At 37.4% G+C, this 26,611-nt stretch overlaps 1 protein-coding gene across 3 annotated transcripts in view; it reads right to left on the bottom strand.

The window, feature by feature from the left end:
* Nucleotides 1-6,312: 6,312 nt before the first annotated feature.
* The window catches only part of MIB1 (MIB E3 ubiquitin protein ligase 1), an 84,120-nt gene continuing 63,821 nt past the window's right edge, over nt 6,313-26,611 (bottom strand). For 2 of the 3 annotated variants that reach the window (XM_063326692.1, XM_063326694.1), the window contains exons 16-21: nt 23,111-23,292; nt 21,601-21,793; nt 19,573-19,651; nt 18,015-18,128; nt 16,952-17,052; nt 6,313-11,995 (exon numbers count right to left, since the gene is read on the bottom strand). In XM_063326692.1, the coding sequence (XP_063182762.1) occupies nt 11,855-11,995; nt 16,952-17,052; nt 18,015-18,128; nt 19,573-19,651; nt 21,601-21,793; nt 23,111-23,292 (810 nt within the window). In that variant the 3' untranslated portion in view covers nt 6,313-11,854. The remainder of the gene's footprint in view (nt 11,996-16,951; nt 17,053-18,014; nt 18,129-19,572; nt 19,652-21,600; nt 21,794-23,110; nt 23,293-26,611) is intronic. The other variant, XM_063326693.1, reaches the window with a different exon arrangement.

The raw sequence follows: 26,611 nt of genomic DNA, 5'->3' as shown, positions 1-26,611 counted from the left end.
CGCTGCTCTTCCCAGCTTGCCACCACACTTAACAGAGCCACCAGCTTGTCTTTGACCTGAACAATAAAATAAAAATGAAGCCTGCACAAGCAAGCAGTTACTGTGGGTAACGCTACACACCTCAGCTCCGAGGCAGGCAGTTCTCCTCTGGGTTAGAAATTCCATCAATAACCTAACACGTCATTAAAGACCTCTCTCTCCTCCCCCCTCTCCCTCTTTTTTTTTTTTTTTCCCGTCCAGACTCACAGCCAACTAGAGGTCTTCAATGCTGCGTATACACAGTTCGCAGCAAAATAAGCTAGGCTCCCTTCTTCCCTCAGATGCTGTTTCCCCATCAGGAGGAAATAAATTAATAAAGTGTGGGGAAGGACGCTTTCACTTGAACATGGAAAGCTGGTGCCTTTTAGATGCCCCTGTTTGTAATCCGCTGACAACTGATCCAAAGATACACACAGCTGCTTAGCAACGTTTTTCTAGAGTTTTGGGGTAAGTGTACCGAGCACCATGCGGTGGTCTACATCCAGGTTCCCTGCGGTACTCCTGACCTCCTCTAAGGCTAGTTACCCTTCAAGAAAAGCCAGAGGTACTAACTCATGAAGAACATTATGTTATCATTGATGCACTGCACTTCTGCTCTCGTTGAGATGGGGTATTCTGCCATGAAGATGTCTTAAGCTATACCTACCCTTCAAGCAAAGGTGTAACGCTGCAGCTCACACACCATTGCCCAAGTCACCATTTGGCCATGACAGGGAAGAGCTTAACCTCGGACCTTCTAAGCCCTTACCTATCTTCCCTATAAAAAAACCTGCCAGCCCAGGCCACATCTATTAATATTTCTACGAGCATTCAAACTGGCAAGCTCAATGGTTAAACACCTGTACCCAATAAAAAAATCAGGCCTAATTGTGTAGGAAAGGACGGGCCAAATCCAAGAATTCCAGGCACAGGAGCGATGCCACCATTGACTTCCTCTCAAAACTACATGCCATCTGAAAAAAGTAAGGCAGCCTTATATTTGAGAATTGAAGATGGACAGAAAAAAAAAGAGACCAGACCAAATCAACATGAGAGAATAAAATCCTTTCCTTGTCCTGGAAAGTTACAGAGGATAACATTAGGTCTCCTATAACCCCACAAGCACATCCTCACACCCTGTGGAAGGATGTTCTTGGGAGAGGTGAAATGATGGCAGGGAACAGATGGGATCTATGTTTGATTTCAGCCAATCCAGACAGCAAGTAGCAATTATGGCAGCATTTTTGACTAAATGAAAATTGGCAAAAGGAATGAAAACTAGGCACAGTTCCCATGGGGGGGTGGGGGGAGAAAATAAGATACTTCTCATGCTAAATCCTCCTGTCTAGATCGTTTTTTTTTCTTTTCTTAAGACTATTTGACTACCTCCTCAAAGTTGAGAAACTCCTGCAAAAGCAAAACTATGAAATCTGCCAGTACCTAATTTTTCCTGGAGTGCTCAACAATGGCTTCCCAAATCTTGGTGTCACCACTTGATTCAGCATAGCAGATAAAGCCTGAAATTAAGTGTCTGGTATCCCAACTTTGTTAATGAAGATATGCTTTTCATATCTAATTCATTTCCATGCTACTTGTCCTGAGCTGACATTGCTTTCTGGGTAAGTAGACGCCCGGAGGGCTTGGCCCACTCAACCCTACTTGGCTGCAACACTGTAAAAGTACAAGTAGCCTCCAACTACTGCCTGCTGTAGGGCAAGGACCTCACACAGCCAATTACTGACCAGTTGATCTGCAGTAGCTCTTTACACCACTGCATGTTTACAGGCACAGACAGTTCGCAGTAAGTCCAAGTCAAGATCACTTCCCCCTTAACATCTTTTTGTGTGTCATGGGAAAAGAGTTGCGCTAGGTAGAACACGAGATCCATAACTTCTGCAACAGAGTCTGGCTTGTAATTCCCACACCTTTCTTCTCCACATGTGGAATAGTTCCAGTTTAACTCTAGGACATATTACTCCAGGGAGATTTGGTGTGGAGAGACCTATCTGCAGCGGTGGGACATGCAAGGCAAAGGAGATAGCAGGGTTACAGCAGGACTCAGCGTATCCACGATACAAGCTCTCAGGAGAGGGAACAGAAGAATTCAAAACTCTTCAAGATACCACTCTGTTCACAGTCAAATTTGCCATCTGATTTGTCACCTCACAAAATTCCTAAGAATTAGGCCCATGACTGCACTTTACTTTTAGGTTTCCCAGTGCCCTCATTCTAACACACTTTTCTATCCCAACAAGAAGGTGTGAAGTGCTTCCAGACTCCATGCCCTCCACATGAAGTGGTGTGAGTTTCAGGGGACAACAGTTACATGAAGACTCCCTCAGCCTTAAATATAATCAGAATGACCTGGCGCAACCCAACAGTAATATGAATTAGGTGCTTTAAGTGTCCTGTGCTAGTCAAAAACCTCGGGCTTGATGCTTTGAATTGTAAGGCTACAGAAGAAACAATTTAACTAAGCCCTCTGTGTTAGGAAAAGCAGCCTTGTCCACATAGATCTGAAGTAGTCTCATTGTACAGGTCTCATCACAAAGAAGGAAGGAGAGAGGAAGAATGACAGCATAGCGTTTCAAAGCCAACAAATCATGTAACATGCTCACTGGGAAATAAATGCCGTATAATCACTATTGATTTTATATAGCTTTCATACAGAACATCACAAAACACATTACAATCATGTAAACAACAGAGATGATGAAATCTTAGTAGGAAGAGCATTACTTGGAACATGGCTTCAGATTTACTTTATTCAAAGAGGCGGAACTTTTCATACTTCTCCATGTAGGCAGCAAGAAGCCCAACAACTGAAACTTTCTCTTTGCAAACAACCCATGCTCTTGCAAGCAATCCTACTGAACAGAATGGACTTCCTCTGGGCAACTTCAGTGGGCAAGATAAACACAACCAGGAGACAGTAACTTCCATCCAGAGTGAGTTTCTCTGTAAAGTACCTTTTCACCACAAACTGAATCTGAAATACCGTAACAATGGAAATTTCAGGCAGCTTATGGAAAAAAAAAACAAAACCAAAAAACAAAACAAAAAAACAACAACAAAAAAACAAAAAAAAAAAAAACAAAACCAAAAAACCAAAAACAAACGAGCAACTCACCCTGAAACATCTACTTGATTCTGGCTTTCCTCATATGGTAACTAGACAAAAAAAAGAAGCACCTCTACCCTACCACTACTGCCTAGGTGGTAGCCACAAACTTTTTTCATACAGCCAATATAGAGAAATAAGCATTGCTGATAAATTAATATGAAGTTTTGCTGAGACTGACTTCAGGAATTCCCCGTGGGTATATGCAATTAAGAGTAGAGTCAGACTCAAGGATAGGGCCCCACTCTCCTTACGTGAAGGCACTGTGCCAACTTCAGTGTAATGGAGACTAATCTTAATGAGTCAAAGAAAGCACTACATGGATCAAAGACACATTGAGAAAGATGTGAGAGACAGTTCTGCTATCAAAAAAGCAAGACATAGAAAGAATTGAAATGGAGGACTTGAATAGTGAGGGACAGAAGCACTGAAGACATGAAGCACGAAAACTGTAGCAGACGCAAAAGAGAATGGCAAGAGTTGCAAACATGAAGGTAAGGAAGGCCCCTTGTTAACTCAGCAAGCCTAAGTGAGAACCTGTGCCAACGTGAACGACATCGACCATACTTAAGATTCCTCTTTGTGAAATATGACTTTGGTACAAGGGTTGGAAATTTTTGTCTAGGGAATAGCTGTCTGGTCTGCTCAGCCTCTTGGTAGAAAGATAATGAGTTACTTCAAACTTCTGTCTCCAAGTAACTCGCATACTCAGGGAAGCCTTGAGAAGCTGGACATTCCTTCCACTGAGCAGACTGATAGGGTTCAAAGCATATTTCATATAAGCTGTGTTACTATAGGGTGGAAAATACTAATCAGCTCTAGCCATCTAGGGAGACTGTGGTTATCATTAAGAATACGTGGGACACTCGTACAAGAATTCTTTTCCCCTGCCCACTGGACAAGCTCTCTCATACAGTTTATCTGCTCCAACTGCATGCTTTTGAAAAAAAGCTAGACTAAATGAATACTTTCAACTAGAGCTAAAGGTAAACACTCCACTGGAACTTTGCCCTAATCAATAGTAGCAATGTTCATGTCACATGAGAGTCAGAGGATAGAATATGGTGCTTACTGAAGTCAGCAAATAAGCTAATTATACTTAGCCTGCTTGAAGAAGGGGACAAGTGAGGTCTGGTCCACCCACGTATTAATGCAATCATCATTATCCTTATCCCTTGTTTGCTTTGTGCTTATATTACAAAAAACTGTGTCACAAATGGAGGGTGCTACTGACCCCTTGTGGAAGAAATACTTAAGACATTTTAGGATGCACAAGCACCACTGAGGAAATCAGCTCAGATTTGTCTACTTACCTCCCTCAGATTTATCTACTTACCTCCCTCAGATTTATTTTTAAAGAAAATTCAGCGAAACAGTGTTACAATGTTGCAAGGGATCAGTATATTCTCACGGGAGTATTTTCCTGATTTTAGGCAATTTTTCAGAAATTAAGTTTTGCATTACCATCTTTATGGCAGTCAAGGAAGCCCGAACAAATCCTAACTATAAGTAGTAGATTTTATGCTAAATTTCCTATAACTTAGAGTTTTGCACTGTAACAGAATTTTCATAAGCTTTTTCAACAGCTTTTCATAAGCACCAAGAACAGGGCTGATAGGCTTCATTCTTCAAAGTAATAACTTTCCTATGCATGCTACTTTGTTGACTTGAATCTGGCTGCACAAAGCACAAGAACAAAATCTTCAGTGATGTTGGTTCTGACTAACCAAAATTACTTTTCCATTTTATAGAGTAACAAGTCTGAAAAGGAAGGCTTACCACTTTTTATTCAAGTACTGCTGCTAAGTTTTCTTCCCTAAATAAAGCACGAGTACACCGATGAAGAATCACCCTCCGCATTTAACTGAATGTCAAATCTGAAGGAAATCTCCACAGTTTCGTCATCCTTGTCACAAACAGATGGCTGCATTGTTGGATACAACTGGAATCAGTTAGAATAGCAAAGTGCATTACACAGAGATTAATTATACAGTATTTATATTATAAAGTATTATATTAATTACATCATATAGTATGAAGCAGCCTTCTCAAAAATCTAAAAACATCGATATCAAACACCAGCAAAGACAGCAGCAGCTTCCATCGCGACCAACATTAGGGGCTGAACCCCCAGAGACCAAGTCTTAAGCCTATGCCAATGCCGTTACCATGACTTTCAATGGACTGGTACAGAGAAGTATGCGAGCTGTGTCTAAGTCCCAAAGCAAAGAACAAGTGGCTATTTAAAAATGTATTTTGACAACTTGCATCAATTTTCAAATAAAAAGTTTAAAAAAATGATACCTGAAAATTATTATGTTTTCATACAGACCTATCATATAAACCAAAGTTGAAGAAATCTTGAAAAATGAAAAGGAACCAAGAAAGAGAGCAACAAACTTTTTATTCTGTGAATTCGTTTTTCACCTGTACACTATGATAAATTAAAACACTAAGTCTGTTAGTTTTGTTGCCTTTCATTACATATATAGATAATTTTTTTAATGCATCCATTAAATTGAATCGTAAAAGTATAAACTATGATGCAGCAACTGTTGTCTCAGAATATGGGAGTTACCGTATCTGGCAGGAGATTTTTAAATGATCACATTCATGTAGCCAGATCTATAAAGGCAATTCAATTATGAGTAAACCTGGAGTCCAATATACACTTAACAGCAGCTCTAATCAGTATTATGAACTGCATATTCACAGAAAAATTTGCACACATGCCATAGATAAAAATTTAAAAATCAACCTTTTTGTTGTTCTATAATCCATTCTTCATACTTCTACCGTGCTGCTTAAATAATATTTGAGTATCTGGGAGATTCAAAGGCACATAGCATTTCTGATGTTGCTACAAACTCACTCTTCAGGGACACGTTATTTTAAAAAAAAAAAAAGAAACCAAACCAGATTTTTTTGAAGTTTGGATTGCAAACTTTCTCAAGAAATAAAGTCTGGTGCATTTTTAAACATTATATGTCAACAACTAACAGAGATACCAAGCATTTGTTCACATATACAATTTTTTAATTCCGTAGTGACATCTACAACTATGAAGGAGGAAGTCAAATGAGCGACCAAGTCCCTTTCCCAATGATGTGTGCACAAAAAAATCAGTATTGATTCACTCCAATTACACTTTTAAATCAAAGCTTTTGAAAAAGTCAGCATATATAATAAGTTTTATTAACCATACAGTACATTAGCATTTCCTTTGAAAAAGCTTAGACCTTGCTAAGCGGCTTTAATGAAAGCAATTATATAATGCTATCCGCATACAGAAATCCACTACATTCACACAGACGACCTTAAATTTATCCAATAAACAGTCATGTCAAAATCTACAGTTTACTGAAAATACAAAGTTGGTTTTAACAAAAGCAAAAAATGTTCCTGTGGTTCAGTAAAAACCTGTTTTCTAATACGAATAGTTTGCATTCATAAAGACACTAAGCTCGGGACAAAGAAAGTATTTCCTAGAAGGTCAAAATGAGACTTAAATTTTTTTAACTATGACATGGCATGCAAACATACAGATTTGTTGCCGATTATTTCTCTCTCTCTCTCCTATAAAAGACTTACTGGGCCAGAGTAAAGCAGGTATTTTTACATTTTCGTTTATACAATGACCCCTCCCCTCACACTAAAAACATCACACACAGAACATTTTATCAGCCATCTCGGTCACAAATGCTGCTTCTGTAAATTTGAATGCTATGCCCTTCAGACCCCCATGACCGGTGCGACAATCAAACAACTTTCAGAAAGCTTAGCAAAACCTAAGTTTGCCAAATTTTCCTTTACAGAAAATATATACAAGTTTATAAATCCATGGCAGGGGTATTACAATTATATTAACATCAACCCATCACCTGGATTCAAAAGATACTTGCATTCTGTAAGGACTCTATGGCGGCTGCCCATTCAATAGTTCTATCAAGGCACTGTACAGTCATTAAATCTCTAATATTCTCCAAGATGTGCTGAAGAATATTGTGAACGTGTTTAAGTTGTTAAAAAGCCCTGAGTCAGAACTTTTGTATTTACCACAGGCTTAGCTATAAAAATGGCACGTACTAAAACTTCTGCAGATAACAGTTTTGCTTTGTCAACACAAAAAAAGTTATGAAATGCATAAAAAGACAATAGTACAAATTCTAGCAACTTAAGCAAGAATGATATACAATGTACATTGTGGCAAATCACACACTTCTATTGTACGTAATTTATACAGTCAGTGAAAAACCTTTGTAATGTATTCAGACATCAAAACTGATGAAATAAAACAAAACTGATGTGTTTCCCATCCCTTTCCAAAGACAAAGAACAACTAGAGAGGAATTCAGTACTTTGACAGAAAGGAGGTAGCACTGCTAAAAGTTAGCCTGTAGTGCTGTTGGGTGTTGGGTTTTTTTTCTTTTTTAAGTGAAAACTTGACCCATGCAGCACAAAGAACAGGATAGGCTCTTCGGTTCACCAGCTGCTACTGGAAGAGTAAAATTAAGCTTCTGACATTTAATTTTGTAAAGGAAGCTTAGATCACTAGCTCAAAGCAGCCTCTTCAAACAATTTAGTGTTTACACAAACTGCAATTCTGCAATTAATACTGCTAAAAATAATTAGGCATACATAAAACTTCATCTCTAGAAAATATCTACACAATAAGGGCTTAAATCAGACTATTTTTAAAGACCATTTCGTGTCTTTAAAAGAAGCTAAAATACCGATTGTAAGACTATGCTAACAAGGCACAAGTACTTGTGCAAATCTGCTATATCCTCACCCAGTCCAACTTAAGAACGACCCCTCCTAATCAAACTTTCACATTTACAAAGTGACTTGTTTATTCTCTTGCCGGTCTGATTTTCAGTGTCCACTTCAGCAAAAAGGGATTCCTCCAAACCCCAACATACAAGTGCACAGTATTTCAACAAATGCAAAGTAGGTAATAATAGCCCAAATTCTGAGAAGTGCCGTATGAGCTTGGGGTATAGTAAGTGACAGTAGGTTTCGGGAAAAAAAAGTCTTAGTTACACAAAAGTTAACAAGATACAGCTATTTAGCATACTCTGTTAGCCTCTTAGGTTGTCTTCATACTTTAAATCACCATGTACTGATGTGACTATTTATGTGTTTTACTAAATTGAAAAAATAGTTTTAGTTAAACAGCTGAGCGTACCTTACATCTGAACAATGCATATTATTAGGCATCTTCTTGATCGTTCCAAGAAACAAACTGAGATATTTCATGCAGTTTTAATTTCAAAAATGCTATTAAATACTGGGGGATAATCATAATAAAAACCTACATTTCAAACCCTACATTTTATGGTTTTATGGTATATTAGAGATAAATGCCTTACAGATTTTTCTCTCATTTTCACTTTGCTCCCGAATAATGGTTACGATAGTAATAATGAGATTTTTACTTTCATCTTTTGATGAAGACAGCGGCACAAGGACACAGGACTGTCCTACTTATCATGATTCCCTCTGGCTTACAACTGAGCTTCTGTTTTTCGTCCTTTGATTATTTAAGTGTTATCCAATTAAACATTTGCACTCTGTGCACACTGCACAGATGATACCAGACTAAATTGAGTGAATGAACTCACTAACTTCCTCAACAACATTCTTTCACCTCTACATCAGAATCCAAAGGCAGTGCGTGAATCCAAGTATCTGTTTCTATAAGTGACACTGGATTTGCAAACATTTTTTGTCATTAAGTTTTCTGAAAGGCAAGCACTGTGTAGCGTTCCCAGTAAGAGACGGCTTTTTCACCTGTCAATAAGAGGCCTATATTCATAATTTAAGCATGTTGGTTAGCTTGCCTAGTTTCTCTAATTCAGCTGTTTCTTATGGCACCATCAAGTTAAATCCCTGACACTGACATACTTTGCATTTAAGTTTGTGATTGGACTCATTGGGCCAGTTAAAATTAGTCACATACATCTGGTGTGACTACAGTCTAGAAGACCACAGTTGCTCCTATAGCAATACTTGTCATCGTCTCTATTTCCGTAAGACTGTGATGGCATCCAAGTATTATAAGTATTAGAAAGTAACTTATAGCTTCTCTGTTGAAAAGCACAAACCTAACAGAGCACTTGCCTATCTACGCTACAACCTGTGTCTCCTGCACACAAGGAGTATTTAACATTTGACTCCAGTTTTCCACCCAGGATGCTTTAGATCTGTTCTTACTCAGCTGAATTATTCAACTGATGCAAAGTTGAAATACTTTCAAGTAATTCTGGCTAGTTCCAGTGAAAAAGAATTAGGAAAATGCCAACTGCATTATCAAGAATAAATCCACCCTGCCTTTGTGCTGATAACAGTTTATAGAGGTCCCCTTGAAAAATAAATAGGACACAATATTCAAAATATGTCTACCAGAGCCACAGGAAACTGAGGTACAGATCTGATGTACTACAGGATAAAACGCAGAATGGATTGTCAAATGGCACACCCTATTATAAAATTACTTTGAGAGGAAGACTTGACAGGAAACTGAAGCCTACTGTAGAAAGTTCAACTGTCAAACATGCTACACACAAAAAAAAAATTTAAAAAAAAAAATCAGACTTAGCAACGTGCATATCGGCCAAAGGAAAATTGCAGCCAACACTCAGACGCACTCAGAGCTTAAGAGGTGAAATCCTGATGAGAAAAAAAGCGCCTTATATCAAAAACTTTCCAAAGCTCCTTGAAGTCTTGATATTCTAGAATAAGGACCCAAGAAGCAAGGAAAGGGAGGGCCATTTCATTTGGCCAAAAAGATAGATACACAGATTATCTAAGAACAGATGACTACTAGTATACAAAATAAAACAGACTACTATATTGACTCCAGATTGAGATTGTGTCCAATGAAAAATTACTGGAAAGAATGATGAACATTTGCAATTCTGGATCAGGATTAAAGATGGCTACAGAAAAGCTGTGTATTACATCCCTTTGCCATGTTAAAAGCCACTCTACATACATTTTTTACAATACATCACCATAGTTGTTTCCTGGAAAACTCTATTCAGTGTTTAAAACTTACTGGTTAAAAGTTCATCTATCTTTACAGTTTACTAGTAACATTCTTCTGAGACTTTTGCCAACATTTGCACAATTCAAGCACATCAACATAAGCTTCAGAAGACCAAGATCGATTTTCTGAAGAGATCACAATTTTGTGCCTTTACCCTTACATGGATCTTCCCCTGAACTATCCCTTTTGCCACATTTTTGACATATGCAATGAGAATTAAATGAGAAACTAATCTTAGCTGCAAGTAAGGCACCTGAGTGACTCCAGTATGGATTTCTTTATTATTCTGCAAGAGCACATCCAAATGAAGTCGGCACAATAGCAAAGGGCTACATAAACTACGTGCTCAGGAAACTGTCAAATCATTTCGGAGTAAGCACACATTCCTTTCAGCTACAAGAGATCCTTAAACCAGCATACTTTCTTGCATCCAAAAAGATGGAAGGATGTACTTGTTATCAAAATGTTAATAGTTTGCAGTTCCTGACAGCAGCACTTTCAGGGTCAGGAACACCTCTTCATGTCACATCAGTGAGAGACACTTCCCTTCACCCAACTTCAACTCACCTAAGCATGGCTCACAAAATTCACTGCTCTGTCAGCAATACCTTCATTTGCAGTATTACCCATTGATGTTCACAGATAATTGCTGGTGTTAACACCCAACTTAGATGAATAAGCAATATTAAGTCTTCTCTTTTGCTGTTGACACTGTTTTCCTGGAGACAATAAAACTAATTTAAGAGAAGGAATCTCTAGCTTTTTCCTAATTCAGAGACACAGAATTTTTAAATTGCCCCATATATATATACACACACATATATATATGTTCCTCTACAACTGATCAAATTCACTCATCTGAAATGGATAACTGACACATTGCTCCAATGTTTTCCTTTCCAGTCAAGTTAAAAGCAATTCCATACAAAATTATGTGGCTAGCAGAATTAAGTTCACTATTTACGTTATCTTGAACCTGTTAGACTGAAGTGCAGTTTTGGGAACGTAATATTTCTAAACTAAATTTGTCTTTTTAGTGTTTCCTTCCCAGCCCATCCTCAGCAACAAAGGGCACGATGAAGTTCGAATTACCTTAAGACTGTATTTTGAAGCCTGATCTTATGGGAATAGTATAGTTATTACAACTGTGTATTCGCTTTGTATTGATTTTGCATCATTGTATATTTCAACACAGAAATATTGTGAATCATAACTGTCACAGGAAATGTGCACATTCTCCAGAGAAGCATAAAACAAAAATCCTGAATATTTATATCTGATATTAACTGACAATATAAAAAAAACCCCTTACATCACTTGACACTTGATACATACATTAAAAAAACATGAACAAAACCAAAATAAGATTGTCCCTTTACATTTTAAGGGGAAGAAGACAGAAAGAAAATGAAAAAAAAGACTGCTTTAAATTAGCTTCAGGCTTAGATATTTTTAAGAGTAATGCTAAAAGCTGACTGTTCAAATACTGTTCTCTTTTTTGATGTGTTCACAGTCTTTAAACAATTACCATGTAATGAACCTGTTCTACAGTATTAGAAATGTTTTCATTAGAACCCTTGACTGCCTTTCAAACTTACAGAGATTTAAATCATCAAAATGTCCTTATTATTTCATAAGCTAATAAAAGACACTGGTTCCACTACTTAATACAAAAGGATCCTTCGTTCAATTGCCTTGCGGCATATAGGGCATTCACTCATTCGGTCTCCACAAAGCTGACACGTTCCATGGCCACAGAGAAAGATCATATTCTTCAGACGGTCCAAACAGACGGGACACATAGTCTGTAAAAGATTTTGACAGGTTACATAGTCAATGGCAGTAGTGATACAGTATCGAATATGCAATATATAAATTATTGCCATTTAACAACAAATATGTCATCTTAAGCATAGCAGATTATTGCCATAGCATGACCCAGGCACTAAAGTGAAAACGAAATACTTTTTTTAAAAAAATCACATTTTTACTTCACATTGACTTAAAATATTTGGGGTTTTCCTACGCCATCATGCCACAAAAAACTATGTAGCTTCTTTCCAAATATGATCCCTTTAAATAAGGCTACCCAGTAGAAGGCTGACACCACATTTTCAATATCACTACCCAAGTGTGAAACATTAAGACATTCTTCAGCAACATTCCCTATTCTTCCAGGGAACAAACACAACACAAACAGCTTTATGTGTGCAATGCTCAGGTAATGATTTACCAATTTCTTTTCAGGCTACCAAGCCATTCATATACTTACCTCTAAACACCAAGCACTGAACACATGCAGAAGTAATAAAAATCCTGCATAATCAATATAACACATAAAGACTCAATACTGGCAATTCCAGCCTTTGTTCACGGAAGTAATCCAGATTTTTCAACCAAAAGAGCACTTCAAGTTTCAAATTAAGAACAGTTTAATAAATCTGTGACCTTCAGTCATAACAGTAGCACAGCAAACTTTTAAAATCAGTTTTAATTGCTGAACATTAAAGTGACAGCCAATGCCCAAAAAAAGATCTCCTGAAGTTCTTCAACAGCAAAGTTCATTTTGTACCAAGCCACGAAGGAACAATGTCCTTCACCTTTTGTCACATGCAGAAATTGACGTTTTGGTAAGGGATGTTCCTTCACCATAAACATACTGCAGCCACATTAGGATTTCATTTATAACAGTTCATCAAAGGTTAGTAAATGAATAGATGTTATAACATGATAATTGTTAAGACCATTCTGCAGTCCAACAAATCAAATCTAAGATGTCCTCAGATGTGAGACACACTACCAGTATCTAACACTTATAAATGTTGATCTCATATAACACAAAATACTGACAGGGCTCATATTTCAAATGCAAATTCATTTTATCACCACCTTGCACCTGTGACTCATTTCCGTACTCATCAATGGGGGTTTTACTTCAGTTTGTTTGTCTCCTGAAAGAGAGAATCCACAGCAGGAACCCTACTCACTATAACCTTAGAGAATACTTTCTACGGAATCAATGCGTAGTACTTCCTAGGGTAGATAACTTAGTTGAAGGCCAAAAAATTAACCATCAGTCTGGTTATACAGAGTTGAAATTGTCATGGAATCCAGCCAAATACCTATTTTAATCTCCAGGATACCGGTATAACAGCCTAGAAGGAATGTAAAACTTCCAGACAAGACCTGATGTCAATTTATGTTTAAAAAAAGTTCCTTCACTCTTCCTAAAAATCCTGTGCTCCGGCTTCATCAGAATTTCCACAGTACTATAACTACACACTCTTCAATTAAAAATTTGCAGAAGTCCAACTATCTGTCAGTCCTGCTTATTTTTCCAGTCACACCAAGTCATCACCTACACACCCCGATGGGGCAATTAGAGCATTCTTCCTCCAGTAACCTACAGTCTTCAAATATCAATGAAAGAGCTATTTTCAACGAATATATAGCTGTCCCCAACAGATGTCTATAACCTGATAGCATTGACATGATGTCCTTTGACAAAGGTAACCTAAATCTTATCTTTGGAGAAAAAACTTGTAGCCTTTGTTCTACGTTTTTAGCTTAATTATTTGCTTTTGTGCCCACATATGTCAGAATGACTGAAGTTACAAGGGTCTGTTTCTCTCCAAATGTCACACCATCATTTCAAAATGAAAATATCCAGCAAGAGACTCAGAAATAGGAAAAAAAAAATAATCTGTTTAAGTACTATTACTTTCAATTATTTCATTCAGTGAAGCACAGCAATATTAGCATTTTCATTTTATAGATCTTTTCTACAACTGCATGCTGTATTAGCAAACTGCCCAATTTCTCCAGCTTAGTACAAATGCAGAGGATTTAAAACACATTAGGTGTTTAATTTCTTAATATGATACCATTTTAACATTTAAGTTACTTCATACAGTAGGAGAATTCAGCTGGCAGGAACAACCAAGCTTCCTGTTGGCTATGCAATTCTATTCTGACAAGGACTTTCTTGATTAGTTCAGCAGTTTCCCAGTGGGATACAAGCCCACAAACTGAGTTTTATCCAACTTTCAAGGAGCATTTGTTACTTAACAACCAGCTTATACGCACTTTTATAGTGGAAGAAAGTTCATTGCATGCTTTATACCCAATTTGTGCCACAGCAGCAGGAAATAAGCAATATCTGTTTCTATTGTACTATTAGTTTGTTAGAGCATTCTCTGTGTGAAACCACAATCTACTTTTTTTTATCTGCATGAATCATTTGACTCACATCTTTTGAAAGAAAACAAATCGTATAAAAAGGTACTATACCTGCTCTATGTGAGAATTATTTCTTTAGGTAATTAAAATTGTTTTAATAAGCGCTCACTGTAACTAAGTATAGCGGGTTTGCATTTAAAATCAATTTCTAACCGCTAATGAAGTGTTCCTCATTACTAAAAATAGTTTTTCCATCAATATACAGGTGCATAGTGACAAAATAAATTTATTTTTAAGGAGAAATAAAGTGATGTAAGTATGGTGAAGGAACATACACAAGACATTAGACAGATGAGGGTGATTATGTATGAAATGGAGTGAAGGTATTGCAATTACAGTCAAAAGGGTTCACAATCAGGGAATCCCTGAAGAATGGTGTGGTCATCAGATGTGGGAGACTCTGTTGACATCAGCATCACTTCTGCTTGGCACCAGAAATGGTTTTAAAAGCTTGCTGCACTAACATATTAGATTATCATTGAAGGTATGAGTTGAAACATAGGATTATACCTGCTGAAAGAGAACAAATTAATTTTAAGTACAAAAATATCAGTGTAACACGAAGACTGAACTGTTAAAGCACAAATCAAAAGAATACACAGTTATAGTAGAATGCTGTGCATCATTTCAAGCACAAATTTAAAAGATGAGATGACTAATTTTAATCAAATCCAACTTGCTACTTATAAGTACGATACACAGCTTGCCCTGTCACAAGAATAAGCAGAAAAGACGCTAAGGAAAACATGAATGAGTCTCAAGCCAAGATGCACACAAGAACAACCAGAGCCACCTCTTTCTAGTCAGAAGCGTTGAACAATCTTCAGTTTTATACTGATTTAAAATCAATTATCAGACAAAAGGGCATTTCAAAGCTGAAGAGTGCACTTAAATTCTCAAAGCATTCCAGTATTAGATCTTTCTTACTACCGCAAATGTGAAAAACAGAAGATACAACTAGAAAATGAGATGTATAAAGTAATTATTATCTGCTCCCTAATACAGCATAACTTTCTGATATTACAAAACTTCTGGCTACCAAATCCCAAAGGTAAGACAAAACTGTTACAAATAAAAGAGCACCCTAGGAAAACTGAAAAAAATGAGATCACATCTAATCAAGAAAGAAAAACTGCAAAATGCAGTAGTTTTCCTTTCAAGTCCCTATACATGAACATACCCAAAGCATACCCAAACAGAACTCCAATCTTTTATAAACTGCTAAAATAAAGTAAGAAGAAAAAAATACATCTGAAGAAAATAGATTACTTGTATTTAAGCATTCATCTGCATGTTTTGCATATATCATTTTAAATGCCAAAGCAGTAACCTTATTCTTTTAATCCGATGTTAAAAAGTAAAACAGAAGCTATACAGTAGATGTAAGATATCAGAGATATCTAGAAACTCCAAATGCTATTGTCAAGACAGACATGCATTTTTCAACTGTCAATTTTTAATCTGCATGTTCTTTTACAGACAAAAACAACACGGGAATCTCTTTTGAATTGGATAGTTGAATTTCTGTTACTGGAGTGTTGGCCAAGTTTCCATACAACAGGAACAGTTCTCCACAAACATGACGGTGGGGTTAAAACTTGACTGCATATCAGCTCTTAAATTTAAGGTATTTAGAGATATGGGCCCTAAAACTGGTGATCTAAACACTCTAGTCTTAGCTTTCAGGCACATGAACAGCTGAGAGCAACAACTACCAGGACCAGATGCGACACTGCCATCATTGAACTATTACTGGCTGCAGTAAAGAGGAGAAGGCAAGAAATACACTAAGAAAACTTCTCTGTTTCCTGTATCCATTAAAAGTTTTTTCCAATTGTGTTATATGTAGGGAAGCCAAAATTCACTCTATCAGGGTTTTAAGAGAGTAAGTTCATACAATAGTCAGATACCCCAGGTCCTTTACGGCTGAAAAAAATCGCAAAATAAAAAGTTTTTCTTTGTTCAGATGGAAAAGCAAGGAAACCATTTAGTAATTTAACACAGGGAAGTTCTGCAGGTAGACAACTACTTAAGCACTTCTAATGGAACTAGACTTACAGACGTAACAAATTTAAATAGGTAACTATCAGTTATCTGAAACATTAATTTTTGGTTTTCATTAGGTTTCTGAATTGCATGTAACTTACCCAATAAATAATCAATACAATCTATAACGAATTTGTATCAATTTCCTCCTGCTGACACTATCCATAATTACAAAAGAAACTTTATAATTTACATTCCAAATATTCATATTACATGTATAGTACTTTCAAAGGTTTTAATTTTGCAACCACACATTTTTTTGAAGAGTACATAAACTACAGCCTTCATACAAGAGGTAACTGCCAGTCATTGTTCATGAACATACAAGCCACATTACACACAAAAAATATTGGTTATTTAATTAAAATTTAAGAACGGAAACATTCAACATGCCATTTTGTTTTAAATAACAAAAGATACTTTGGCTTTTTCCAATTATTTTAGTGGTCCATAAAATTTTTACCCAGCACTTTTACCTGTTCCTTGATGTCTTGTAACTGTTGCTGCAGTTTCTGTACATCCGCATTGACATTGGTGTTGTCTTTGTCTTTCTGCAAAACTGGAATGTTTCCACTTGCTGTAATTTATAGAAAATAAAGATATGTGATTATGCATCATTCTAATGAAACAGGAATAATTATTTCCAGTGTACTAACCACAGTTTTGCAATTATCTGAAATAATGTTAGTCAAAAATATTAGATAATCGAATTAAATTCACTACAACATCACTGCAGCTCAATTTTATAAAGAACTTTTGAGTTTAGGGGCAAAGCTTCTTTGACAAATATTTCCTCAATAATGACTCTCAAAATGCCTGTAGCCCCTTAATGTTCTCAGAGTTCTTAACTGTCAGTGAAGTACCTGCAGTATTTTTTATATGTGCAAAAAAATTTAAAGTCAAATACTTTCACACTGAAAAGACTTTATCTACACAGCTGATTCTATTTGGTGTTCAAAACTATCTATTTAGGAACAGCATGACTAGAATGACCTAACATTCCAATTCATGTAAATTCAATTCAAACACCGCATACCACAAACACACACACAGAGTAAATACAAATAATTAATAGAAATTATTCAGAAAAGTCACAAGAAGTTAAAAAACTAGTCAAAGCAAAAGATGTAAAACTGAAGTCTGTCGTGAAAATTGCTTGCACCTAGATGCAAAATATTTACCATTCCTTTATCAGTCAGAGTGGTCCAAAAGTAGAAAAAACCCCAAACATTTATTTGCACAATTACAGACAACCTTCAGCTTTTGCTTCACAGGACATTATTAAGTAGCCAAGAAGTCGTATATGTTTCAGCTTCTACTCTGGGTGCTGGAAGCAATCCCTCAGAGTAATGACTGGTGTTGCCATCACATCTGCTACTACCAATGGAACACGCAGTAAAAACAGCAAATGGACACCTGGCTTAATACTGCTTTTATTATTCTCTTTAAAAAGGAGAGGAGAGATTTAGGTCATTTAAAAGAACGAGAATAGGAAGTTAGTAGGGGAATGTGAAAGAGTATGGTTTTGGAATCACTCACAAATATCATCAGTGGTATCTTCTGTACCTTTACCTCCGCAGCACATTATGAAAGGCACTCTTCGCTCAACCACTGCCCGACACTGTACACATTTCTTCATCAGGCTTGCACAATCTGAGAGTACAGAGAAATAAATCAACTCCGAATCCTGCTATTTCATTTTTCTTCTTTCCTACCCATAAGCTTGTTTATTCGCAGTAACTATACAGCAGTACCATAATAGATGCTTGTAGTATGAATAACTACTTGTGTTCATCTTCACATCATTTTCTGCAAATCACACCAATGAACAATATCTTGTTTGGGATTCACAGTAAATCTATTCTGTTTATGTTCTTTTAACATATTTCAAGTAAGCAGATTCCTCTTTCTCCAAATGGATGTCTATTCCACAAGAATTACAGAAGTTAAAAAAGTGAAACCTCACACATTTGAGACCAGAACCTCCAAGAATGTCTTGACTACCTGCTTCTTCTCTTAGAACAAAGGATGTCACTTACTGTCCTAATATTCCAGGGGCAAACAGGTGTGACTCCTTACCCTTAAAAGAGTAAATCCGTATCTTTTGAGACAATCCTAGAAAGGAGACTGTAATTCTTCTACAAAAGGCAAATGATTATGTCTCATAAATGCTGAAGGTAACTGAATCAATGGAGTGGGTCCTAAAAACTACACAAATTTCAAGATTCTGAAATCCTTCACCACAGCAATCAACCTTTTTGCTGTCCTCTTCCTGGGAAACTAATCAAAAAAACTTCTCTCATCATCTTTCAACTGCAGACAGTGAAAGAGGCCAGATCAGGATAACTGTGAAGTCAGTGATTCCATGTAAGGTTTCTCAGCCGGAACAGAGGAAGAAACCAGACTTCTCTAGCGAGACCAAGTAAGCAGTTACTTATGGGAATGATTATCTTCCCTCTTATGAAGACTGTCAGCAGCAAGGACTGCTCTTCTCTAGGCAAATGACCCTTCAACAAAGCCCTCAAATGTCTGGTGACAAGGCGATGACTGCATCCTCATCCACATACTCTCAAAACCAAAAACTGGAGATCTCCTATGTCTTTTCTCTTGCTATACGAGATAAATCAGAGTGAATCATAACTGGTGCTCTTTGCAAAGATATACGGTGTGTCTTTTAGGCAAAAATACGACCCTTGTGTAAATCTGTAGATTATTAATGAAGCGTGTTAAATATTTATTTACGATATTATTTTAAAACACCTTTTGCACATCTGAATATCAAAAAAAGACACAAAACAATTAAGTTAATTCTAATTACTTCAGAAGTTTTAACAATATATAGCAGGCTTCTATAATCTGAGCAAGTCTACTTACAATTAAGTAACTCAGATGGAAGAGCACTTGCTTTCTGAATTTTCGAAAATCTCCAGTTCGTCCTTCAAACATTTCATTACCAGCACACCAAATAATGACAAAATTCTGACTATCACACCAGACTATCAAGAAAATCAGACCTGATGTCAGATTACTAATGAGCTTTTATCAATCTGATTAATTATGTCAAAAACACCCCCAAACTTCCGTCAAGTTTACTTACTCTCACAGGCACACATATGACCACAAGGCTGGAAAAGCACTGCTGCCTTTTTGTCTGAACATACTACACACTCTTCAATCTGTAAAGAACAATAAACACACCTATAAGAAAAGTTCAGCTCCTGCTCTTGACATTAATTTGGCTTTTGCACTTTCTTTGACAAGGCACATGGACTTTAAGAAGCTCCTCTAGCGTTATTTTAACTAATTCAGCACCTCAAAATGCAACTTAAATGAGTTATCACACTGACTTCTAAGAATAGATATTTGCTGGCAATATTTATATGTTCAGTACACTAATAGGCACCGAGAAGCAGCTAAGACAGTATATGTTTTTCTTTATTCTTTTCTCCTTTGTGATGGTTTTAAACTACAAGACGGTAGATTTGGACTAGATATAAGGAAGAAATATCTTACAATGAAGGTGGTGAAACCCTGGCACAGGTTGCCCAGAGAGATGGCAGATCCCCCATCCCTGGAAACATTCAAGGTCAGGTTGGACATGGCTCTGAGCAACCTGATCTAGTTGAAGATGTCCCTGCTCATTGCAGGGGGGTTGGACTAGATGACTTTCTATGATTCTATGAAATTCACTTATAAGAGACTTTTGTAGTGATTTGTTTTAATATTCTGGGTTAGAGTTTCTCAAGCCCTTTAATGCTATGAACTGTATATATAGTGTGACCACAGACACCACATACCACTCCATTCATATTGGCCTGGACCAACTCTTCCAGTTCATAGAATTGTCGTCCAGGTTCATTCATTTCTTAACCTTGCAGATATTACCGTAAGTTTTTATATTAGAAGAGTATAAGAGAAGTATTGATCAGATATTCCACACTCTCAATCTAATTTAGCAAAAGAAATCAAAGGAAGGTTGTCCGCCAAGGTTAGCTTTCACCTGGGAAAGCTGATTTCCATAGATTACCTTCTTTAGATGGATGAGTGGAAGTAGCAGCCCTACTTTGCTGCTCTGAATCACCCAGTGGCAGAACCTTTCCACTGGCTGTAATGAAAGTCTAGAGAAAAGGAGCTCACCCTATGTTAACATCTGGCCTTTGCAAATATGCGTGGCAGCATACTGAACAGTGTAAGTAGTAAAAATAAGGGAGTGAACAGTAAAAACAGTACAAATTCTTATCTACAATTTCTATATTCACTCTGAGAGAGAAAAAAAATACCACAGAAGTGAACTAGTCAAATCTGTTTGGAAAAAGATAAAAAGAATAGATTGGGTTTTCTAAAGATCAGGAAACCTGTGTGTGGAACATGAGAATTTTTTGGGTTGTTTTTGGTTTTAAACAGCCAAAAAGCAAGAGAAGGATAAAACCTGGGGAATAAAAGAGAAAAGCAACAGGGTTGGCAGCCATATAGTCTAAAATACTTGGGAGCAACCATTTCAGAAACCTGAGAGCCTTACTGGGATCAGGTCCACAGAAAACGGGACAACTGGTTGATACTCTGAAGGAGAAAGACAGCATAACGAAATTAACGATTCCCAAGAAAGAGAAGGTGAACATTTAAAGTAATTAACAACTTCAAAAAAAAAAAAAGCATGTATTAACTAACTCAGTTTACAGGCAAGTCATCTTTCCAAGCAGCCTTAAGGAATAAAAGAACTCAGAACTGGATTATACTTCAGGAAAATTATACTTTAGGAAACACAGCTATTTATCTTAACTGGGGAAAAAAACCGGGGGGGGTGGGGGGGGGTGGGGGGTGGGGAGAATAAATCTATTTAAATTAAGCATCCTCAGGTGACTCTATTAGGAACTCTGAGGACCTGAACAATAAAGACATTGGGAGGCGAGGAAAGAAGGAGGGCAGGAGGACAAGAAAGAGGGCAGGCAAACAGGAAAGAGTAATATAGAATGTTGCGATATCACTATGATGCAAAATTAGTTCTATCTAGTCAGACACCTGTAAGGCAAAATACCGCTTAAAACATACTACACTTTTCCTTGTCCTCTTTTTTTACTTTTCCATTAAAAACAAATGAGAACCAATAAACTTTGCAAGTTTTTACCTTTGTCCTAGATTGAACTTGTTCTTTACAGATGAGGCATTTTTTCACCCGTGGTGAGCACAGAGAACACGTGGCGATGTGTCCGCATGGGCCAAACAGAGTATCTCTCTTCATGTCCGAACATACCATACATTCTTCTAAGGTTTCAGAATCATTGTTGATCATAGACGGACTTCGGGAACCAACTTGACCACTACAAAGAAACCTTGCAGTCAAGCTTAACTTTTAAGAATTTTTAATTTTTTTCATTTAAAATACACCCCAATTGGCTGTTTATCTCTATAATCCTATGTATTCAGGCACCAGTGTATCATCATAAGGCGATCCAAACTGCATTTTCCCAAACTACAGTTGACACCAAAGTGCAGGGTCACATGCTCAGGTAAGACATTGTACAGAAACAGGCCACACAAGTTAGAATAGCGTCCCCTGAATGTAAAAAAACAAACCCCTTCCCTCCCATCTTAAGAGTTTACTTTATTAATAGAGATATACCCTGTAGATTCAGAACTGCACAGCTTAACACCCGAATCTTGAATGTACTTGCAATACTTAGCAAATGACAGGCTTGTAAAAGAACCCCCAAACTCCTGCAGTGAATTCACCTCGGGCCTTTGTCCGATGCTGCTGCTCACCCAGCAGAGGGAGCGCACGTTGAACCTAACCGGCTCATCCCTACGGCCTGCACAAGCCCATAAAAGGTGGCGAGAAAGAACAGCCACAGCAATGAGGCCAAGACAGATGGACACACGAACAAAAAAACTCTGCAGAAAATAATCACCTTACACACCAGGGCCGCATCAACAGTCTCTCCTCATAACATTTTGAAAGTACATTTTTGACTTCCATACAGGAATTAAGGATGAGAATCACGTAAACCAAAGGCAGGAGCGCAATTAGGGCAAGTAGCACGCTGGAACTTCTCGTACTGCACGCACTTGATAACGTGACACTTCACTGAATTCATAATTCCTAGAGAAGTGCTTCTGAGACATCAGACATAATCCCTCCTTCTCTTTTTACAGAATCATACAGTCATTCAGGTTGACAGGTACTCAGGAGGTGACCTGCTCAAAGCAGCGTCAACACTGAATTCACACCAGGTTATCTGCACTTCGTCCACTCCAGTCTTCAAAATTTGCATGGAAAGAGATTTGACAACCTCCCTGGGCAACCTGTCGCAATGCTTAGTTATTCTTTCAGCGACTTCCACCCCTCTCTTTGCTGGGATGGTTTGAAGTTCTACCAAACTCCACCTGCATGTTGCCACCTTCCCATTCTCCTCCCATATTTAACATGTATGAAAGTCCCGTGAGACTTGCGCAAGTTTCAACTAATGCATTTGTAAATAGCATTCAGTGTACTACAGAAAGTAAAGAATTAATTGAAAGTCAAGAAAAAGCTTGTATGTTTTAACACAATTGCTAATAAAGGCACAGTGTTTTAAATACATCAGTTAATCTGTAGAAAGCAGAGATGTGGAAACTGCGTATTTTATGACTATACAAACCTGACTTTTTCTTTGTGACATTTAGCCAATGCTTTGCAGAGACTAGGATCAGGGCAGAGATCGAGAGGAGACTGACCCTTCTTATTACGAATGCTGAGGTCAGCTCCGTTGGCTGCCAGGAAGCAGGCAATAGATGCTGCACTCTTCTTCTCTGCTCCCTGAGTGCCAAGTCCCATTATTAACTGAAAGAAAACAAATACATAAGCAACTTGAGAGACTCTCTAAACAGTCTTGACATGCGCTAAAGGAAAACTAAAGGAAAACTACTTGACACGCACACATGCACATACACACAAACATACATATAAATCCATAAGACCAAGAAAGCATTTCTAGAACTAAAATCAAAACAATCATATGGTTGCTTAATTTTGAGTCAGCTATACTCAACTCTCCTTTAAGGAACTAGAATTCAGCAAAGAATAGCTCAGCTATTGAAGGATTCAATCTCCTGCATACCTATACTCACTTGTGAAGTGTCTGCCCTTCTATATAAGCACTGTAAAGGGTAAAGTCCCAGTGGGCATATTCAGAACACACTCAAGGTGTACTGAAATTGCGGAGTATATACACTCAAGGTATGCTGAATTGCGCTACCACCACCACACTTGGACTGAAAATATAGTTGGGCAGAGAAATGAATGCATGCTTACTTTTAGTCTAGTGAATAAAGCACCTGCCCCAGAAAGACTTGATTTTAGTTGCCTTCTCAGCCTGGAGGGATTTACATTCACATACGTGTCCTGTCCTAATCATGTCATGCTCCTTTGCCCTTTTACAACTATCACTGTATTTCTGTATTAGTGTACCTATTAAGCATGATTCACAAGGCCAGCTAGAAAAATGAAGAGAAGGCTCCCTACCATTGCTCAGCAAGGAGAGGATTCACCTACTCTGAAGCATTCTGGGCCCGTTTTCAACATCTTTCTGTATTAAAGCTTGATCAGATAAAATGAGTAAGTATAATGCAGACCACATATAACATGGAACTGCTGGGACCATTAAGAATCCCTCAGCAAACTACACTAGAATATATTCAAAGGAACAGCTTTGGCACAGCTCCAATTCAAGGAGTTTTAAGTGCTGAATTCCAGAATTGTAAAGGCTTCGACACTAGAACCGAGGCAGGACTTTGTTTGCACCTCTTTCCCATTAATTGACCTAAGTTAATCAATCACTTTCAGTTTGTACAATCTATCCCTGCAGCTGGTCTTCCAAAAGCTGGGTGTCAAGTATCACCCCTAAAAATTAAGTAATTTTGGCCGGATTAACAACCATTTTGTATTTAAAGAACTAAATGTACTATTTCAGACACAACAGCATACAGAAATAAATCTGTCACTGCAGCCCTAAAGGCTGCATATCTTGAAGTCTGAACTATGAAGAAAACAGTTTTCAAAACCCCTCTAGTTATTTCCCCCATCCCCCAGAGGTGACCTGTGAAGAAAAAGGCTTGGTTTGTGTCCATGTCTTGCAGCATGTGAAGTATGTATTAGAAGTATTTACTCTGTCTTGATAACTGCAAGATTATCCTTCCCATCATGCAGCCGCCCAGTTTCCTAGGGAAGCAATTTTTTAAAACCTCAGTTTATATATTTTTTTTCTAGTTAGGAGTTCTTATATCACTAAGTATTACTGAAGTGCTACGAGGCTCTTGAAGGTCACCTCATGAATTCACAGATACTCACAGTCCCGCATTCTTCCTTATGATCAAGAACAGTACAGCTTGAAAGACTTCATACCACAAAACCCAGGAAGTTATAGAAATTGTTTCATGGTGATCAGATCACAGAACGTGGGTTTTGCTTTTTTTTTTATAAATTCAGACCATTTTTCTGCACCACAATTACAGCGTTGGCTGAAGCGAAGCAGAGATTTTATCTAGCTTCAGTCCAGGTACCTTGGACCATACCAGTAATCCATCCAAGGTGGCAAGACACCCATTGAAAGCTGATTTGCTCCAAGGCTGGCAGAGTAGACATTTTTTGAAGGCATGCCTACATCAAATAATTTGCTGCAGTCCTTTCTTATTTGCTGGGACAAGAGTTCTCTTACCATCCACACTTACACCTTATGGGCTCTAAGCTGCTCCTGAACGGAACAGCTATTGTGTCTCCAAGAGACAAATCAAACACAGATCACTTGATTCACTTGGTGTGGATATAACACTACGCCGAGACTGGCTCCTCCACCAGGAACAGTCATCAACATTCTTCAAGAAAACCTTGAGTCCTAAAATGCCTCTGTGTGCCATACGCTTTAAAAACACCAAGGCAATATTGCCTCCTGTGACGCTTCTCTGGTAGTCTGCAACATTTCAGGGACAAAGAATGAAAAAAAAAAAAACAAACAACCAAAACAAAACCAAACCCATACAAAAAAATAAACATTATGTGTCTAGTAAGGCTGCAGCAAGCCTCCTCTGGAAGGTGGCAGCCCTGAGATGCATCAACACAAGCCAGCCCCAGCCAATTCACCTGCGAGGGAGAAGAGTCTGTGCAATCCACACAAACAGTATAAATATTATCTAAGTAATTATAACTACTGAGCTATCATTGAAACTGTAAACACCTAACCTGACTACCATTAGAGTTACTTTAGTTTAAGTTAGGATTTAGGCAGTGGCATAATTTTGAATCTTAGAAGTACTTTAAGGGTTTGGGGAATAATACATTTATTTAGAATAAAAAGCACCTTAGACCAAGGAACACTGCATCTGTAATAAAGCAACTGAAATTACTTTTTTTTTGAGGTGGTGGGGACTGTATTTCAGAAAAATTCTCCTCCTCCCCACAACGTGCTGGATGAAAAACTTCATATTTCAAGAAACGGGGTTCACCGCTCATAGCACTTGAACACACAAACATTTTTCAGATCAATACCTAAAATGTGTAGGGCTTTGTGTACTATACAGAGATTGTTCACTGCATGCATTTTAAATAGTCTATTAAAAAACAGCTGAAGAAACCTGACAAAAATTGGTTTAGTTATGGCAACAGCTTAATGCTGACATTCAGAAGGAGCTACTAAAAAAAAAATTAAATAATTAATGCTAAACAACTCATTCCATATAATTCCACTTATGAAGTAAATTCACAATATCTGTAAAAAGTTTGTTTCATATTTTAAGCTGTGTTCAAAGCAAAAAGTAATAAATGGTAAAATTTCAGTGAAGTTGGTGTCCAACCAACTTTATGAAATATAAAAACACACCTAAAATCCTGCAAGTGAAATTTTTGTTCTTTTTCAGTTTATTCAACTGGAAAAAAAACAAACATTATTTGTTGAAATACTATACTAGCAAGATGCACCCTACAGTGCTCAGTAGGTTGGTATCTTCAGGACAGCAGCCCAAAGTCAGTCAAAATTTAGCCAAGCAAAAAGTGAGCTCTAAAATACTAAAGATTTACGCATCAGCTTTGCTATCACATAGACTAAGGAAATCTGACTTATTTTCCCAATCTTTAAAGGAATTAATAAAAATCAATCAAAAAAAAATAC

The sequence above is a fragment of the Chroicocephalus ridibundus genome, chromosome 2 (genome assembly GCF_963924245.1).
Source record: "Chroicocephalus ridibundus chromosome 2, bChrRid1.1, whole genome shotgun sequence".
Taxonomy (NCBI): Eukaryota; Metazoa; Chordata; class Aves; order Charadriiformes; family Laridae; genus Chroicocephalus; species Chroicocephalus ridibundus.
This window is presented reverse-complemented; position numbering and strand designations above follow the sequence as displayed.